Source organism: Centroberyx gerrardi, chromosome 5 (assembly GCF_048128805.1).
Source record: "Centroberyx gerrardi isolate f3 chromosome 5, fCenGer3.hap1.cur.20231027, whole genome shotgun sequence".
Classification (NCBI taxonomy): Eukaryota; Metazoa; Chordata; class Actinopteri; order Beryciformes; family Berycidae; genus Centroberyx; species Centroberyx gerrardi.
Window position 1 is genome coordinate 20842112 of NC_136001.1, and position 19450 is coordinate 20861561.

Consider the following 19450-nt stretch of genomic DNA (forward strand, 5'->3'; position numbering starts at 1 on the left):
TGAGTCAACCATCTTCTCCACTCGGTCTGAAAAGTTGCCCATCCTCACACTCAGCTGCATCGATGCAGACAATGATGTTCTTACAGCTACCATCACCAACGGTGTGTTGCAGGTTACAGAATTCCATAACAGTTTCACATTATGCAAAGTTGTTTTGTGTCTTTCTGTTACACACTGTTTCTTCACACAGGTGCTGCAGTGGATCGTTTTCAAATGACTGGTTTGAGTCTGTTCTCCAAGAATGTTTTCTCCTACGTAGTGGACGGTGTGTATGACCGCACCGTGTTTGAGGTGACCTTGTCTGTGTCCGACGGCAGACATCAGACCAAGGCTGTAGCCTATATCTACGTAGTCCCATGGACTACCACAGCTCCTACCACCACCACTACCACCACAGTAGGTGCAAGTCTATAGACGTGTTGGAACGGGTTACTCCACAATCACAGATCCAGAATAAATGGACACAGTTACTAAGAAGCAGAATGGAGTTTCACTTTCTCTGAGGCAGAGCTGCTCTGGAGGCTAGCTAACTGGCAAACTTTAATGGCAAAGATGGAACTCTGGTCAAACTATAAATAAAAGAATGTAGTTAAATTAAAAGCAGTGATCAGAGCCCCAATTTTTACCAGTGGATACCAGGTGTGATTATAGAGCCTACCGTATATAAATGTGTTGGGTAGATTCATTTACTAAATTGTGTCACTGAGGAAGACGTGATCCAAATGTTTGAGCACTTGAGCACTTTGCACTTTATAATTTGAAAAGCATCATGAATTATTAAAGAAAATATATAACACCTAAGTGAAAAGGATCTTTTTTCATATTGTGGAGCAGTGTGCAGATTCTTTGCATGCTCCTTTATTTATATTTTGAGTTCCTTCTTTGCCATTCCAGTTTGCCAGTTAGCCAACTGAAATACTGTGGTTCTTCTGTAGCTCAACCAATAAGAATATTTCATATTCCTCAGAGAAAGTTTGTATGACGAAAACTCCAACCCTGCTACTACAAGGTTTCATATGTCTATATATGTATGGATTAATGTTATTTCTGCTGTAACTGATGGGCCCTCTTGGCACTGTCCATCCCTCAGACTAAAGCTCCACTGGTGGTGACTGTGAGGTCCGATTACTGGGATCCTGACCCCTGGTTTGTTGCTGTGGTGACCCTCACTGGAGGGCTGCTCATCCTGGGCCTCAGCCTCATCACCTGGGCCTTTCTGAAACGGTGACCAGCTTCCTCCATCTCTCTCTCTCTTAATATCAACTCAAACATTTGCAATAAGCATGTGTATCTTAATACACTCGTAGTAACGGCCTTATATACTGTGAATGACTGACAAATTTATTTTGACGGATGTAAACATGCACCACACAATTTGTCATAACAGACATCCAAGAATAAAAAAAAGTAGTCTGCAGTTCAGTTAGGCTGTAAATGCATTTCAAATGAATTTGTGCTTTTTCAACACCTACAGAAAACTTGGCTGTGGGACAAAGGACATTGCTGAACTTCCACTTACTGAGATGTGAGTTTTATAATCAAAAACAACAAAAATGCTCATTGATTTTGATGTGCAGTAGGCTATATTTGCTGGGAATTTGTTCAATCCAACCAGGGAGGAGATCAACAAACCAAATTCCCCTGGAAGCAAAACTGACTCCAGTGAGAATGACCAAGTAAGTCTGAGCCAGCTGGTTATTGTTTTGTGTATGATTTTTTTTTCGGCACGCTTAACCATTGACTCTCTCCATCCCAAAAGTCTTCACTAGATGGCGCCCTCAGCCTGTCTAAAGTCAGCCTCCAGGATGAAATCATGGTAGGTGCACAAATGTCAACTGTGAATTTGTCTGCATTGAATTGAAGCCTGAACAGGAGAACTGATCCACTTCTAATCTATTTCCCCTCATTCAGAGGTTTGATGGGAAAGCTCAAGATCCAGGTAAGCCTCCTTGTATTTCACAGGTTTACGTATACTATACTACTACTAAGCATTTAAAAGAAAGTATGCATTAACCTAGTGTAAGCTGATAACCTCAAACACTTGGACAATCTCTCTGTGCAGTTTCAGGGCGATGTTACCTGTTCAACTCAACCACTGGTGAGCGGCGATGGCTTTAATTGGAAAGCTGCTGTCTCCTTATCATTCACCTGAGGAGAATTTCAATGGACGAGGATACACACACACCTGTATATTAGAGCAGTGTTTCCAAACCACGTGCTATCCCAAGAGTATACAGGTTTTTATTCCAAACAAATACCACAGCAGCTGATTTCACAGATTAGTTCCTTCCTCTCTGGTTGAAGGTGTGGGAATGGGTGAAATCAGCTGCTGTCATGGTTTATGGTTGAGATCCACTTGATTAGAACACACTTTCAGTATGATTGATGGTGTGAAATTTCAACCAACTCCTTTTTAACAGCAGTATCATGGAAGTTATGATTGAGAACCCACGCTCTCTTCCATTGTATTGAAGTTTGTAACGAGAGCCTCCTGTGTAACACCAGTGCAAACAAGCACGTGTAAAGCCTGCAGTGTACTTCAATTACAGTCTATTGTCATCATGAAACATGAGTTCAATCAGTGTTGTTTAACCACTAATAACTTAACACCACTACAAATGAAGAACTGATGCGTTAAAAATACATATGTAACAAACCGGAGAGGAAAAACAATGTACAAGAGTCAGGTGATCTCTACTTTTATTTAAATTAAATCATATAGGACTTTAAAGCATTTTAATATTTACCAAAAACACTAACCTTTTTCTCAATTAGATTTTGTCTCTCATTAATAATCACTATATATCCATAGGTGGTATGCAGAAACTGGAAGAAAAATATAGGCGCACAGTAGGTCAAACAGTACTGAAAGCATATCTGAAGGCACAAACATACTGCAACAGACATGGAAACTGGTACTATAAAAAGTAATAGAATGTTAGGTACACACATACTTTAAATATCAGTTAGAATTTTGCAATACTTTCCCCCTGGTTGTGAAGCAATTTTTTTTCCTTTTCAACTTTTTGTCATTTTTTATTTAATTTTGTAGGAATGTTAAGATAATTTGTGCAGATTACAGAGCTAATATATTTGCCATCTTGAGTCATGCAGGACAATATGCGGGTTGGCTATGAATGATGAACTTATGTAAACATTATAAAAAAAGCACTTTCCTTTTTCGATCATATTCTGTGTCCATGCCTGTGCTTTCTTTTTCTTAAAAAATATGTGATTAAAAGTTTAATAATTTGCACATCAGAATTTCTAAAGTAAAATGTATGCATTTATATAAAAAAAGTTTTCCTTTGCCTCCTCTAGTAATTGAAAATAAACAAAGAAGAAAAAGAACAACAAAAATACAATAATAAATGTTGATTTGTGGTCATAGCCCAAAGAGTTAACAATACGAGCAACTGGATCAGCAATCATTGAAATTCTGCAGGGCTCGTTGAGTTCTCAGTCTCTTAGGTGTCTTTATAAAAAGCAGATCGAAGCAGAAATCGTGGTTGGCCAGTGCAGTCATTCATGATGTGTATATTCCCCCATCTTTCTGGTCATCAGAACTGTTCAAGTAACTGTTCAAACAAACAAAAACAAGTCAGTCATTTCAAACAGGCTTCATTGTGTAACTAGTCAGACAGCTGTGAGTCTTTTCTCCTGGCTCACCTTGAATCTTCCCCACACTTCGCTCTAGAAGAGACCACAGTCCTTCAGGTTGTTCTTGATGATGACGTCGGTGACGGCATCAAACACAAACTGCACGTTCTTGGTGTCGGTGGCGCAGGTGAAGTGGGTGTAGATCTCCTTGGTGTCCTTCTTCTTGTTCAGGTCCTCAAATTTGGTCTGGATGTAGGCCTGGGCCTCCTCGTACTTGTTAGGGCCTGAGGGAGATGGAGAGTTAGGAGAGGTCTGTGAGTTTGAGACTCCTTTCAGGCTTTCAGCTTAGAAATCTATTGAACCCTCTTCTACAAATCTGGTCATTAATAGTCAGAAGATGTTAAGAAGAAATGCAAACATTGATTTTAATTAATTTTAGTACTGAGTCAAAATCTTATTTTCCTTAATACAGGTGAAAGAAATTAGAAATCTGCCAGTGGGGTCAGACAATTTCAACTGCTTCCAATGGAAATGTTCTTGAATTGTGGTTTTCTTGATACTAGTGGATTTACCTGCCTGATTCTACCTTGTTTGAAGATACTGACACAGACAAGTAAAACTAAATTGGAAACAAGTGGAATTATTTCACCCCATTGGCAGAATATTTCACTCGTTTGAAGAAAAATAAGATTGTAAAGCTAAATTAGACTATATGACTTTTTAAGATGGACATTTTTTGCATTGTTCTTAATTGGTTGCACAAAAGAAAACAAACAAACAAACAAAAAAACCACTAAATGGAAACAGTCAAATGTCAGTCAGCCCTGGCCTGTGGTCGTATTGAGATGGTCCTACTGTACCAGAGTACTCAGGGAAACAGATGGTCAGAGGGCTGTGGGCGATCTTCTCCTCAAACAGGTCCTTCTTGTTGAGGAACAGGATGATGGAGGTCTCTGTGAACCACTTGTTGTTGCAGATGGAGTCAAACAGCTTCATGCTCTCATGCATCCGGTTCTGGGTGGGACAGGCAGAAATGTGGAGATAAAGAGATTATTAGAGAGCACAACTAGGGCACATAAACGAAATGAGTTTGTTGAATCCCCCCCAGATTATCCTGGGAATGGGTATGGACTGCAAAATGAGTGTGAAGCAATTTCCTTTGGGGGGGGGGGGGGGGGTGAGTGTTTAAATCTAAGGAATATCAAGCCTAGTCTGGCCAGGAGAGTCTGCGGTGGACTCACCATCTCCTCATCCTCAGCCAGCACCAGGTCATAAGCACTCATGGCTACACAGAAGATGATGGCTGTGACTCCCTCGAAGCAGTGGATCCACTTCTTCCTCTCCGACCGCTGGCCTCCCACATCGAACATCCTGCACAGACGCAGACAGTGTAACTGTGCTGTTCTTATAGGAGACAGCGGGAAGGACTGAACACAGCACAAACAACACTTTTTAATGATGAAGCATCCACTCTACCCTCCGCAGTCGGGTCAGAGAGACAAGTGAAGCAGCTTGAAGGTCTCCCTCTGGAGACCCGTGCTTGCTCCCGCTCTTTCTCTCTCCCCGTCCTGTGAGTGCGTCTCCCCCTCTCCCTTACTCAGTTCAGGGCAAGGCTTTCACTGCACAGACCTTGTCATTTCCCTGGCATTTGTTGGCATTTTGGTACAGTGCTGTTGCTGTGGCAACGGGCAGCCTGAAGACAGGCTGAGGCATGGAGGCTTGTTGTTGTTCACTAGGATCCCATATGACTTATTCATGAAGATGGCGGGTACGTAGACGGATGAGAGAGGCTGGCCGTCTGGACAGTGCCATCGAACATTGACAGGGATCCTTTCAACTAGCAACAAGAGGAAAGGTAGGGGAAATCGCAGCGGTAGAGGAGTAGAAGTCTAACCATTTTTACCATCTCATAGTGACACTTTGTTTTTCATGACGCTTCATTCTTCATTCTTAGCAGCTTTAACTGTGCAGAATTTGGTTCATTAGAGCAGAAGTTTGACTCTGATGGACTGCCAACTTTTGGCTGTGTAAGCACAGCTCATTATAGCAGTGAGTAAAGAGTGAGTGTTTACCGCAACTGCACGCTCAACTCCAGCATCCCTTACAGTCAGCTAAATACATCACTGCACTGCAACACTGATAAGATCGCTGGAGGTGAACATAATGCTAGTTGGATTTGTGTTTTCATCATTTCCTCTACAAAGAAACAACCATCCACAGACATATCTTAACACATGCGCACAGACATAAATATCTCACACAGACACATGTAACAGGCAGATATACAAGCAAGCGCACACACACCTTTTGATTTCCACTGTTGTGAAAAAGTAACGAAAGTGAAGACTGCCAGGAAGCGTTTTTTGATCTTTGATATTTTACAAGCAATTTCCTCTGCTGCTTCCAATGCCTTAGTAGTGCCTAATGTCTCCATCAGATACATATATATATATTTATCTTTATTTTGTGTGTGTGTGTGTGTGTGTGTGTTTGAAGGGTGGCTATAATCTTCAGATTTCATGATGTCACAATAATGAAGATACTATTAGCACAGCACAGACACACACTGACATAACATGGATATTATTTATATTGTAAAAGACAAGACAAATGTTGAGAAATTATCTGTAAGTTGGCATTCAAAGTAACAAACACAATCAATGCAGATTGCTAGGGGGAATGGGGAACACATTTTAGAGACAAGCTGTCATCACTGGAGACATGTGACATTCTACTGTGTTAACCACCCAGTCACTAAAATCATCCATGTATCCTTGTTTGTGAGAGGTAACATAAAACATAATTTCTGCTGCTGTGTTTGCACTCGAGCGAAACAATCGATATTCATGGTTAGCTCTCCATTGCAATTGGTGGTGATGGTTACAAAGCTGTTAATAGAATTGAGTCTCCAGCTGTGATGAGTGTCTCCTCTGTTTGTTTTTTGTGGGGTTTTTTTTATATTTTACAAAGTGACACATCATTTTGTAAGTTTGCAGTTTTTTTTTTGTGTTTGGGCAATAAGTATGGTGTTCACAATGAAACAGTATTGAGTGGGGCCAGCTGTGTCTGGTGCAAACAAGATAGAAACTCCACAACAGCTCCACAAATCAGTGAGGAAAAAAAAGCTCTTCTCTCTGTCTGAAGTGGACTTTGTGGAATTTGAAAGAGGGGCTTCTGATTAACAAAGGGGAGTCATTGTGCATGCATGCATGCACACATACACACACACACACACACACACACACACACACACTTTCAGTGAAACTGGAAATGCATTACACACACACAAGCTCACACACAGATTAAAAGGGATGTCTTACTTGAAGTGTAGGTCCTTGAAGGTGAAATGTGTTTCCACAATGCCGGTGGTCTTGACCCGAGTCCGCAGCACGTCCTGCTGCGTGGGGATGTAGTCTGCCTTGGCTATCCTCTCCAAGTCATTTAGGTAACTGATAGGACCACACACACACACACACACACACACAAACAAACACAAATTAAATATATACCAACATAAAAGTGTTGTCCTGAGATGGCATGGTCATTGACAGAGACAACAGAGAGACCGGAGCTGTGTTAATGTCTCATCTGAAACAGATTACCCATCCGTTCCCTCACAGGGAGCTGAGAAGTGAAGTGCGGCCTCATGACGGCCCTCCGACTCTGCTGTGTGCTCTCAACACAGTCCGGCCCGGATTTACCAGTGGAGTTATGTGGGGAGATGAGGTGCTGCCATAAACGAATAAAAGGCTGCTTATTTGGATGCTATTACCTCTGCTTACCCATCAACTGAAAACTCCATCACCATGCACACTGAAGTGCATAATATCTGCAGCCACCCTGTTTCCCACTTAAAGGTCACCTCATTTTTAACCTTTTTTTTTTTTTTTAAATCCTCACCAATCAAGATACTGAATACAGAGATTGTAAAAATTTATATTACATAGCATCCAAGCTCTGGTAGTGCTTGAACTTACATAAGCAAGTTGTTTTTCAAAGTTCTGGGCTGTTTTGGGCTCCAGTTGCAAATTACTTTAGGGAGGATTTTTAGGAGATAAAATGGCTCTAAAATCTTCAGAATCTCCTAAAGATATTCATACTCTTCGAAAATGTTCTCCTAATCTAAAACTATTCACACTTATGTGTAGTCATTATTTAATGCTCCAAGATGTTAACAGTCAACCCTACCAAGAGACACTCTTAGCTTGTAGCGTATTCTCTCTCTCTCTCTCTCTCTCTCTCTCTCTCTCTCTCTCTCTCTCTCTCCCTCTCTCTCTCTCTCTCTCTCACACAAACACACACAGATGACAGTGACATTAGAGGAAACCATCTGATCTGTTGTCTTTTGAGAGACAACAATTCTGTTAGTCCAAACAGTGCAGACAGCCAGGGCAAAGAGCCCAATTCAATTGTAAATTATTACTGTCAGATTCCTCCCATGTTCCCTCTCCCAGCTAGCAGGAAGGTAATTGAATGGTTTTGAGGCCTTTAATTCATGGAAATTCTGCTTTGTTTGACAACACTGTCTCCACATTGATTGTTTTTTTTGTTTTTTAAATCTATTTAGAAGAAGCAGACTGTGGCGCAATTAGAGGACACTTCCTGGTCATGCCTACAAGGATGACGGACAGCTCCTTTTCTCTCTCTGTGTGTGTGTGTGTGTGTGTGTGTGTGTGTGTGTGTGTGTGTGTGTCTGAACAATACAGACATCTGCCTCTTCACACCAGTGTACCTAATAACCTGATTGAAAGAGAAAATACAAGACCATGATCTTTCACAAACATAATATCACCATGGAAGAACCTGGGAGAGAGACAGAAGGGCAGAGGCCAAAGGATTTTCTGTCAATCTTTCAACATAGTATTCAATCGCACAAAAAGGCTGTGTTGTATAACAAAGTGTTGGTGCTGGGTGTAATCCCATGCAAGCCACAGCCTGGGTGTAGATATTACAGCCTTCGCCTCACTACTTCATCATGCCACGTGTCTGACAGTAGAAGCATAATCCCACACCCCACAGAGAGGGTTAGGATGCTTTTGTAGTCCACAAATCAGATATTGTAACACTGCTTGATTAAGCCTTTTGGTTTATAAGCCTTGAAGATTAATTGAATCCGGTAGGCTTACACTCTAATAAGAAAAGGTGGTGAATTGTGCTAAGTTGTGGTTCTGAAGTTCATAGACATCGCTGAACCTAGACAGAACCTACTTTTACGGTGCTATACAGAAGTGTGAACACAGTGCTATACTGCAGCAGCCCAACCAAAGCAAATCGGTTCTTTATTCCGATTCAGTGCAAAACACTGAAGTGCTTTTAGGCAGTGTGGTGGAGGCCCAAAAATGTGGTTTGAACTTCAGTCATCAATGGCCAAATCAAGGCGACTTCAAGGTTTTAAAGCAGATGCTTAGACCACTTCATCGCCATAACATGCATCTTTTAGTCCGTTGGAGTAAACAGCTATCAAAGAACCACTGAGGAACCACAGTAGATTCATATGGTTCAAAGCCAGCAAATATGGCTATACAACATGGAACCATTACTGTGCAATGACAGACCATTTGATTCTATACAGAGGCACTTGTGAACCACAGTGAAAAGGTTCAATTGTTTTTTTCAAATGGTCGCTATAGGGTGAAAACATCATAACTCCAATTTGTTTGATTTTCCTGTTTTAACTTCAGTTGAAGGATTACATGCTTCAACTGACATTTTGGAAATATAAGGTTTATACCCGACCCGTGAAGTAACAATAGCTTCACGCAGCCATCTTTTTTAGAGTGTACAGTTCAAATCATTTTCTATCACTACAATGAGAGGGGAGAGAGAGGTCCCTGTTACTGTGAGCTGTGCCATCTCGCTCTTTATCTTTGCCTTTCTTTCTTTCTCTCTCTCTCTCTCTCTCTCTCTCAGCAGGTGCTCAGATATGGATCATGGTCCAGTGCCAAACTCATATAGTCCGCCCCTACAGAAACTGTCTCTCTGTAAGCGCTCTGGAGAGCCATGATGAAACGCAGTAAATTGTCCTCTCCCCCGGCTCCTGAATGTGAGGCCATCTCAGCAATATGCTTCCGTCCAGCGCACCCCTGCTTTAATACGAGCAGTGGAGTGGGGATTAAAAAGTTATGATTATACTGGCTAATATAAAATGGGAACAATATCGCTCCCACTGGTAGTTAAATATTGCCTTGACTGCAAAGCAATCATTTGTGAGATATTACCCTGCCGTAGAGTTTATAGCACATTCTGGAGGCGGCATAGTATCACCGAGGCCCGGTGTGTTCAAGAGACAAATGCAGTCCATTCTGCGACAGCTTGCAGGAGGCTGGTGGTGAATGAAGGGAGGCTCTCTCTGTTTTCTCTGGATTTCCATTTCAGAGTAACGGTGCATCCCAGAGGGTCAGAGTGATAACAACCTCTCACCTCATACCAGAAGCCTCTCACAATTACCTCATGCTCCCCCTGTCATTACAGCGTTGCCTTATAGCAGCACGGCGAACAAATGGAGCACTCAGAGACGAGGGTCGCCGAGGTAATGAAGACGTGCGTCAAGGGGGCTGAGGTTGGCTGTGTAGTCACAGATTAGCAGCATGACTGGTCCTAAAACCAGCAGTTAAACAGAGGAGTAATGTCTTCTCTATTAATCACCGTCACGGTCTCTGTGGGGCCCTTCACCATGGCCAGTGTCATGATGCGGAGAAATGTAGTATGATGGCATATTAACAATGTGAGGAATATCAGAAAAAAACAAAAACAGAATCCAGCATAGAAAATACTTCAATGACTATGAAATCAAAAAGGAGAGGTAGGAGTTGTATGGTGAGAGATAAATAGAGAAAAAGAGATAGAGAGAGACAAATAGAGAGAGAAGCAGTGAGATACAGATTACCCATCACTGTACAGCTGTATGTGTGCTTATTAAAAGCAGGCAGGCAGGGTGGAGGACATGGTTTTACAGTGACTGCTCACATCCTGCTCTGCCCATCACGCTCTTATATAAACCTAACCCCAGGAGCAACTAAATGGATCTTGTAGAGCGAGTGCTTCCATATTAATACTAATTGTAATTTACCACTATGATAGTGATGACATTGTTTTTTTTTTGTAAATCAATGCAATCCTGTTATCCTAGTTTTGTCAGTGCAATGCATTCGTCAATATTTGCTCACTTGATGCATAAAGTTGAATTTAAAGCTGCACACGTCTTATCAGCCTAAATCAAGAAGTGAGGCGGCAACAGAGAAGAGAAGCCCATCAGCCCTAATTGATGCCCACAGATTTGCCCTACTTCCCTAAATGAAATTCTGGTGTCAGGTATGGTCACTGGCGGGAAATCTTCTCTGTGCACAGAAAGTGAGAAATCAAAACTTAAGAGCTAAATACTAATCTGTCTCAGAGCTGGACTCACCAATGTAAGATCTTTTGGCTCTCGCCTCCCTTTGGTGTCCCTTGGCATAATGCAATCAGAGCAGCTGGGTTGGTAAACATGAGTGTGCTGCTGTGTGTGACATCATGTTACATGATTTCTGGGTATTGGAGTCCTTATATTTTAACCTCTGCCAATTGCGCGGCTGCCAACATGCGAAATTGCCAAGTGCAGCTTTAATCACGTCTACAATGCCTGCTGCAGCTAGCTTGGACTCCGGTCTCTCTCCTCACTCAACCTAATATGAAAAGCACAGTGAAGGGCTGCATCTCTCATTTGTCTCCCATGAGCTGTTCCAATTATCTGTTGCAATGCCATTTACACCTTCCGCAAAGATCTCACAAGCACTTCTCAGTTCTTTACTCGTACAAAACCGGTAAAATAGGCTGAACTGATATATATTTTGACATTATTTTGACACCGATCATGTTAATATCAATAGATCACCACTAACATTTGTGCATGTCAATTTAGCTATGAAACATGATTTTTGTTTAAAAGCTTCTCTCTCTAATCTAGCATGCACCATGTTCCCCTAAACAGGATACTTCCATTTATACTCTTATCAAATTGGATTGATTCAATTTATTATCTCGTAAACAACTCCCCTCATCAAAAATTGATTTAAAGGAAATTAGGCATGAGAAAATCCCTGGAGGTTCAGCCAACCTCACCCCTATTTCAAAAGCAATTGGTTTCTCAATGAAGCAATAACACACACAGCACCCACTGGCTTGGTCTCTTGATCCCCTTACGATATTTATGGGAGATGAGGGGAATTCAAAACCGCCGTCACAGTTTCTGTGGGCCTGCCATACAATCATTTTCTTAAATTTTGCTTAAATGTTTTTGATAAAAGTTTTTAGGAGAAAACAACATGGGGTTGATGAAGCATGTGTACAGCATGGATTTCTTTCTGATTTGCAGAACGCTCCCTTTCCAGCTTACTGGTTTGCCGTGATTAGACAAATGACACAAAACGCAATAATGTTTTTTTCCAGGCATGTGAGCCTGTTAAAGTAAATTGCTAATGAGGAGCATCAACTGCAAACGGTGCACCTTGGTTGTGGCAAAATGAGAAGGTGATTATTTGAGAACAAACAGTGGGACACATTTGGTGAAATAATCATGGCTTGTAGGTAGGATTTTTTTTCATGAGAAAAAAAACCAGCTTGCAGAGACCATGGAAAGATTGAAACTGTAATGCATAAACAACTATAAACAGCGTCGTGTGAGGTGCTTTCTGAAAAGCTAAGCTTAAGATACACAGTATAAGTTATACAGTTCATCTTGTATGTTGTCATGAGTCCCGAGCACCAGTAGAGTTTGTGCATACCAACAGACAATTCCAAATTAAGAAAACTCGTTTGATGTCAGAATTTTCTTAAATTTGCTCTTACATTTTCAGATCAAAGCCTTGGATATGCTTGAATGTTTTACTGTCCCATAACCACAAAAAAAAACATAATGACTGCAGGAGTTTGATAGGATTATTGATCAGCACCAATGACTCAACGATTACTTGGCCAGGTGCTGACATTTCTGCCTTTCAAAACTCCCTGTCTGATTTATACTCTGTTTTGCAACAAAAACTTCCCACCCATTGGAATGTCAAGACCCACCCAATCACAAGCCACCATGAGCTGTGCCACAGACCTGTCAATGTTGCTGTAATTCCTTGGTTGTCGATACAGGTCGATAAAGGTCATAGATTACATAATGCCCTTTTAAATAATCAATGTAATGTGAAGCTGTCAATCAAAGCATCTCCAGCACTGATATTCGGAAGGTCAGTTGGTGATGCAACACTCTTCCCTACTGCATATCATTAAAAAATGTGCTTGCTGGCAGTTAACACTAAAGGAAGGCTACACATCTAATGTCGTACAACTAGCAGTTGTCTGTTTTAATCTTTAATTATTTTCTCTAACCTTTTATTTATTGACTTTTTTATTTATGATTCTAACTATTTTGTATGCACTGTCTTCTCTTTCTTTCCAAAGAAACTGTTTAAATGCTATATTATTAATAGTAACAAAAAAAATGAAAGGTGCTATATAAATTAAGTTCATTCATTCATTCATTCATTCCTTAGGTGAACATAGGAGTGTCAGTGCTTCTGCTAGCAAACAATGATTTTCTCTCTTGTGCTTGTCCCTTTTTTAATTTGCCATGCCCATCGGTCTGGGGTAGTGTCTAGTGCTCAGTGTAGCACAAGGTATGTTGGGAAACTGAGTATCTAAACACTTTCAGAAAGCTGGCTACTCTGTTTCATGCAGTTTCTAGCAAAACTGGTGCACAATCCAGGCTGTTTTGGAATATACAGGGATTGTTAACCCTGTTGATGTCTGTTAACCCTCCCGGTGTTAGCCCTCCTTTAATGTTATACATTTAGGTGTATAGATTGGACAAGCCACTCACTAGGCTGCCGAGTCGTTGAGCTGGTACTCGCGGGCCCGTGTGAAGCAGCCCTGGACACCGCCGTCGGCCCACAGCCGCTGGATGACGTTGGCCAGGTCATCTGGCAGGACGCCCTGCTCCTCTGCTGCTGCTGACAGGGCAAACAGCTGGCGGGCATCATCCTGACAGGGAAAACACACACACACAAAATTAGATAGGTGTCTGGAAAATTGAGAGAAGAAATATAGTCCATCTTACACCTTCATTATTTTGCTTGACTAGGCAAGGCTGATAATAAGCATACCATTGCAAGGTTTAACATTAAGAATATTTTCCATTTGGCCAATCGAGCCAGTAGGTTGGAGTTCTACTTGCCCTTGGTATATGCCAAGCACAGCACTACTGGCCCAGCAGGCAAAAATGAAAGAAAAAAAAAAAAAATTTCAAAAATCTAACCGATTTATTACTAGAAAATATATGATATTCACAGCTGAAGCAGCAAAATTAATTAAAAATCAAAAAGTAAGTAAGTGACTTTAGTATAAATTGTCCCTTGCTGCATTTACGAGTACAGCATCGTAACGAGGAAAAACCAAACAAAAACCATAGTGGAGATTCATGGTGCTGGTAGTCTTCTCCATTCATCTGTCTTGCCAACAGATAAATCAGATGTGATGAGAGGTTGTCAGCTGGCTGCTTTGCCAACATGCAGCCTAGTTGCTGCAGGCTGTTGTGGGCAGTGAGTGTGCACTTGAGGTAATTGTCAGTGCTTTTTTAAAATTAGCTAGTGTGATCTGCTTTACTTGGAAATTGTTGACAAATGGTACAAACAGTATGGGATTGATTCATCCTTTTCAAACCAAGGACGCTGTTGCTTCGTCAATGAAAGCACTATTTTTCTTTTCATGTCATATAACGAAGTTGAATGAAGTAGTCATGTAGGCCCAAGTCAACGTCTCATTGTCCCTGGGCCATCGGGCAATCCTTACTGTCAAACTCTGCACTGTAATAAATAAAATAAAAAGGTGCAGTGGCCTGAAAAAATGGTGAGGCATTATACGGCAGAGTCAACATATCAGATAGCAAATCCGCCAGGGACAATAATTGTCCTTTTCCACTTACATTTACAGTACATTTGAGGCATTTAGCTGACGTCGTTACCCAGAGCAACCGGCGATGAGTGAGCAGGTAGGGGTTCAATATAACTCCACTACTGCACAAACAATGGTATGAAGCAGTTGTTGGCGGGTGACTTGGCAAACAACTATCTCCTCCATATTTGTTTTGCCTCTCTATGGTCTCATGGTCCCAGATTTCCTTTTTCCTGTCTAGGGGTTCAGTGTCTTGCTCAAGGACAGTTTGACAGTACAGATGGCTGTTGATGAACACAATGTTAGGTACTGAGGGGTTTAGGGTTAGGGTTAGGGTTAGTCTCTTTAACCACAAGGCCATCATGCTATGCTATCCATTTCAGATGGACTGTTATGCTCACACACACACACACACACACACACACACACACACACACAGCCTTGAAATGCACTGTATGCTTTGCCTATTTGAGCTGTGGCCTGGCCAGCTGAATAGGAGCTCATCAGTCAGTGTGGGAACAGGTAGCCACCCAGGAGGAGGACCATTTTCTCCTCTCACCTCCAGAGCAGTCTGTGAGGACAGGATTAATTACATCTAGGCAGCGTCAGGAGCCCAAGAGCGGAGGAGGAGGGAGAGAGGAGGAAGAGAAAGAGTAAGACTAACAGCTATGCTCGTGCTGGTGCGGGTTTATGTGTAAATAAACATGTGGAGTTGCAACCGCACACACAAGGAGCATGAGAAGGGCATCTTCCGCAGCTCCCATCAGCTTCATCATACCACCCACACACACACACACCCTGACCCTTCGTGCCTTGACACTAGACAAGGACTTATATAAACCTCTGATGTTGGCTAGCGAGAGCTGACTTCCGTGTGTTGGTTAACCTGTCTGGCCCTTACCTCCATCAAGGTACTGGTTAATGACCCAAGAGTGGCGGGGGGAGAGAGGGACGAAGTAGAAAGGGATATGAAAGGGATCAAAACAATCCCCAGCGCCAGGTACTCTCAAGGCCTCTCAGAAGTAGGGCAGAGGAAGTCAGCAGCCCTTTACTGTGTACCACGTGGTAGTAATTAAAGCCTGTGATAAAACACAGTCTAGTTTTATGTGGACTGTCAGGAAGAAGAATAGACTGCAGAGTACTGTTTGTCTGACACCTACGCTCTCTGAGACAAACCCACAGAGCAGACCTTCAGTCAACTTAAAGACTAACTCTAGTCAAGTAGAGTTGTAAACTGAGTTGAGTTGTAAACTGGTACTTAGTTCTATGTAGTTATGAAATACGACAATGCAGGTCATATTGTCAACATTTGAGCACAAATGTGCCGATGCCGTCTCACTAAACCTGGCTCAGTTCGCCCTCAAGTGGTTAAAACAAGCAGCCGGTGTTCACTTGGAGATGCAACCGTGTACAAGGACAATTGTTCCAACAACTGTTCCAACATACGTCATTTGGTAAAAAAAAACATTAGACACTCTAACCCCGTTCCTCTTCTCACCAACCCGGCCCAACCCCAAACCCCCCTCCTCTGACCTCGCTCTTCATGCTCACTTTCTTCCATTTTTCAAAACCATGCAGTAGGCGGAGAGAAGCTCAAACTGGCTGCAAAATTACTCTTTAAAAAGGCATAATACTAAAGGAAAATTGGGTTCTAACAGTAAGTGGAGAGAAAGCAAAACAATATAGCACGCCATGATACTGTATGCACGTGCGGTGGTTGCGGAGGGTGGCAGCCCGTTCCATTTAGAATCAAACTGAAGAACATCCATATCTTTGGCCCTGGAGCTCGGCCTTGGATGAGAGGTCAGCTGATGCAGCACCTTCTCTATAATCTGACAGCTGTATCTGCAGCAGTAGAGCGGGGCTGTGGGCATATAGAACTGCAGGACCCCTACAGAGCAGCACACGGGCTGAGTGAAAGAGCTTGTACAATACCAAGAGGAAGTGTTGAATAAGTGTTAAATAAAAATGGCCAAGCGCGTCTAGAGATAGAGATAATAGCTGAGCAGGCAGGCAGGCAGGGAGACAATATGAGAGGGGTGGGAACAGAGGAGCACAGAGGGATCTGACACAGAAATGATCCACAATCTATTCCATCTATTAAGAGTCTCTTCACAAACTGGGATATTTTCCAAAATTTAACATAGCGGTTTGGAAAAGGGGTCCCTACAGACTCCCATACTCCCATCTACTAAAGGCTTAAGAGGCACTGCAAGCTATACACTTAACTTTTTATGACATTGCAACAGCATAATAATGTACCAGCTATCGGCTGTGTGAAATTCAAACAGAGCTCTTCTTAGAACAACATTTATAAACCTTCCAGCATGTTGTTAGAAAGCAAAAGCTGTCATGTTTTGTAATCTGCAGTGTAATCTCCTAAGAGCTCAGTTACACTAGACAATTTTCTACGGCAATTGTAAGTCTGACTGGACCATTCCGACTGTCGGGGTGAGTGAGGGCGATTCGGGGCAGATCTGAGGCACTCAGGACGGGCAGTCAGAGCGGATTATCCTGTAGTGTGAAAGCGTTCAAGACTCTGGCCCTCCTGACTATTCCAGACCAGAGCGATCCTGGCAACAGCCAATGGAAGATCAGCTCAAGGGGGGAGAAAAATATGATGAACTGGAAGAGATGTCACCTTTAATAAACACAACAACAGATAGACAAAAGGAAAATGGCAGGAGCTAACACTGTAACTCCACTGCTACACAAGCAATGATAAGCAGATATTGGCAGATAACTTAATGGCAACTACTATGAATTTTGAGACAAGATGCTCACAGAATGGGATAGTGTGTGATCTCTCATCTTCATGTGTGTGACGCCCCAACTGACAAGATACTCTTTCTTCACTCATTACCAATAGCTTTCACTAACTGCCATGTTTAGGCAACAACAAAGGCATCTTAATCCTTATATAAGTAAATAAAGAGAACTGCCTTGCTCACCTTCCCTCAAACATAAAAACACACACAACAGCTCAGTCACATCATGACTTCTGCAACATTGCTGAATGTTGATTACGTGCCCTCCGGCTGTGTGAAAACTACATCTAAGATTGATTGAAATCTGTGAAATGGTCCAGGATGCTCAAGGCTCTCTGAGGGCAACTAGTTTGAGGGGAAAGATGTAGCTCAAATTCTAAATTTATTCACGACACACTGCCAGACCTACAATATGGTCTTGCAGAATCTGCCATGCAAAGCTAGCTGCCTCATCTAAACCAATTCTGACACACACCAGGCAGTCAAGTCTTCCCACATAAAACCCTGTTTATCCAAACCCTCTGGAATGAAGGCCATCCAGAAGAGTGAAATTTGGAAGGAGAGTTAAGTTTGAAATAGAGAAATATCCTGAAATTGTGAACCAAACATTATTAAAAAATTAAACCAATATTCTAATATACTTTGAAGAGTCTTATTTGTAGAATACATGCTATAAGTTGCATGTACAACAATTACACAGTCCATCCATGGAAAACTTTCTATCACTAATGCTTTACTCCTTGGTTCAGTTTGGCAGATTATTTGACAGTCTGAGGTTCGGATACACCAGATTCCCCTATACGGCACTTATCCACAGTTATAAACATAGATCTAGATTAAAAACAAGAAATTATGTCTACAGTATGTGTTTCTATACATCTATGGTCTCATGTTGAATTGAGACAGTTCATATGTTTCGGACGGTGTAAAAGCCAGCACACCGTAAGCTTCTCTCTTTCTCCTCATTTGATCAAATCAAACAGTTTATTCAAATTTACTTTGATGTAGGAGTCGACAGATCGCTTCATCCTCTATTACTTTGAAAAATTATCTTTCAAATGATCTGTGAAGAGAGGATACATAAATCACATTTGCGAGATGGAGGTGCCAGGGTGAAAGGATTTTTATTCTCTCTTCCTATGAGTAATTGCTGGATTTTTATTTCTCTGATGTTATCTTCTCCCTGGGTGGTGCCGCGTTGGAAGGCAGCTCTGCACAGGTCTCTTTAACGGCACACACACACGCATGCACACAAACACACACACACACACACACACACACACACACACACACACACAGGCACAGAAAATACATGGCACTGCAGGAGTCCATCTTTAAGCATCTGCTACCCGGAGTAGCTTGCTTAGTATAAACTGTCACATTGCACTCGAAAGAAAAATACTCGAGCAGCATAATTTCCTCAGCCTCACCTCCTCAAGGTTAGACGCAAGTGGTTGAGATGGATGAAGAGCGGAGAAGTCTTTGGTGGGGATGAGGTGAGATTATATCATGGAACAGAGTGCGGCTACATTATACTAAACTTCAGTGTTCAAAGTGTTAGCACATTAACAGCTACTTTTAAACTACATTACGTTTCAAATCACAAACAATACGCAATTTCAAGATGCGTTTGTGTCCGTGTTTAACTGCATGTTTGTTGTCAGAGACCTACCGCTCTAGCAGTGTCGTCGTAGTCGATCTTGAGGTTGGCCATGGCTTTGATGATGGCCATAATGGACTGGATTGTGTTGCTGTAGACCACGGCTCTGTACTGCTTACACTCGTCTTCTGAGTAGCCATCCTCATGGATAATCCTGAGAACAGAGGAGAGAGGGAGGGAGGGCGGGAGAGAGCAAGAGAAAAAGGACCCATGTGTAATTTTTGCTGAAATCACAATGTGACAATAAAACATGCACAGAAACAGTGACGTTATTCCTATATGAAAAAATAAAAACAAAATAAATATTGTACTCGTGTCGTCCCGGAATAGAGAACCTAGAATTGATATGTGCACTGATTCTTTGTTGTTTGGCAACAGTTACCAAAGAACACACAATACTTGCCAAATAACATCTCTCACTAGGAAAACTATGTCCCTGTTGTCTATTATTTGTTATAACAAAACTGATCTATGGTGCATTTTAAGTATTTTATGGGGATTTTCATCA

General features: G+C 41.9%; 2 protein-coding genes across 2 annotated transcripts in view; one reads left to right on the forward strand and one right to left on the reverse strand.

The window, feature by feature from the left end:
- Positions 1 to 213: 213 nt before the first annotated feature.
- On the forward strand, positions 214 to 2982 carry LOC144539308 (cadherin-related family member 4-like). Its single transcript, XM_078283371.1, has 7 exons — positions 214 to 396; positions 1091 to 1224; positions 1475 to 1525; positions 1616 to 1676; positions 1760 to 1816; positions 1912 to 1939; positions 2063 to 2982. The coding sequence occupies exons 1-7, from the start codon at positions 214 to 216 to the stop codon at positions 2116 to 2118; spliced, it is 570 nt and encodes a 189-aa protein (XP_078139497.1). The 3' UTR covers positions 2119 to 2982.
- Positions 2983 to 3023: 41 nt separating this feature from the next.
- Positions 3024 to 19450, reverse strand: part of LOC139925265 (guanine nucleotide-binding protein G(i) subunit alpha-2-like) — a 63591-nt gene continuing 47164 nt past the window's right edge. The window contains exons 3-9 of the mRNA XM_071916553.2: positions 18955 to 19096; positions 13445 to 13605; positions 6921 to 7049; positions 4842 to 4971; positions 4461 to 4614; positions 3670 to 3884; positions 3024 to 3578 (exon numbers count right to left, since the gene is read on the reverse strand). Coding sequence (XP_071772654.1) covers positions 3694 to 3884; positions 4461 to 4614; positions 4842 to 4971; positions 6921 to 7049; positions 13445 to 13605; positions 18955 to 19096 — 907 coding nt within the window. The 3' untranslated portion in view covers positions 3024 to 3578; positions 3670 to 3693. The remainder of the gene's footprint in view (positions 3579 to 3669; positions 3885 to 4460; positions 4615 to 4841; positions 4972 to 6920; positions 7050 to 13444; positions 13606 to 18954; positions 19097 to 19450) is intronic.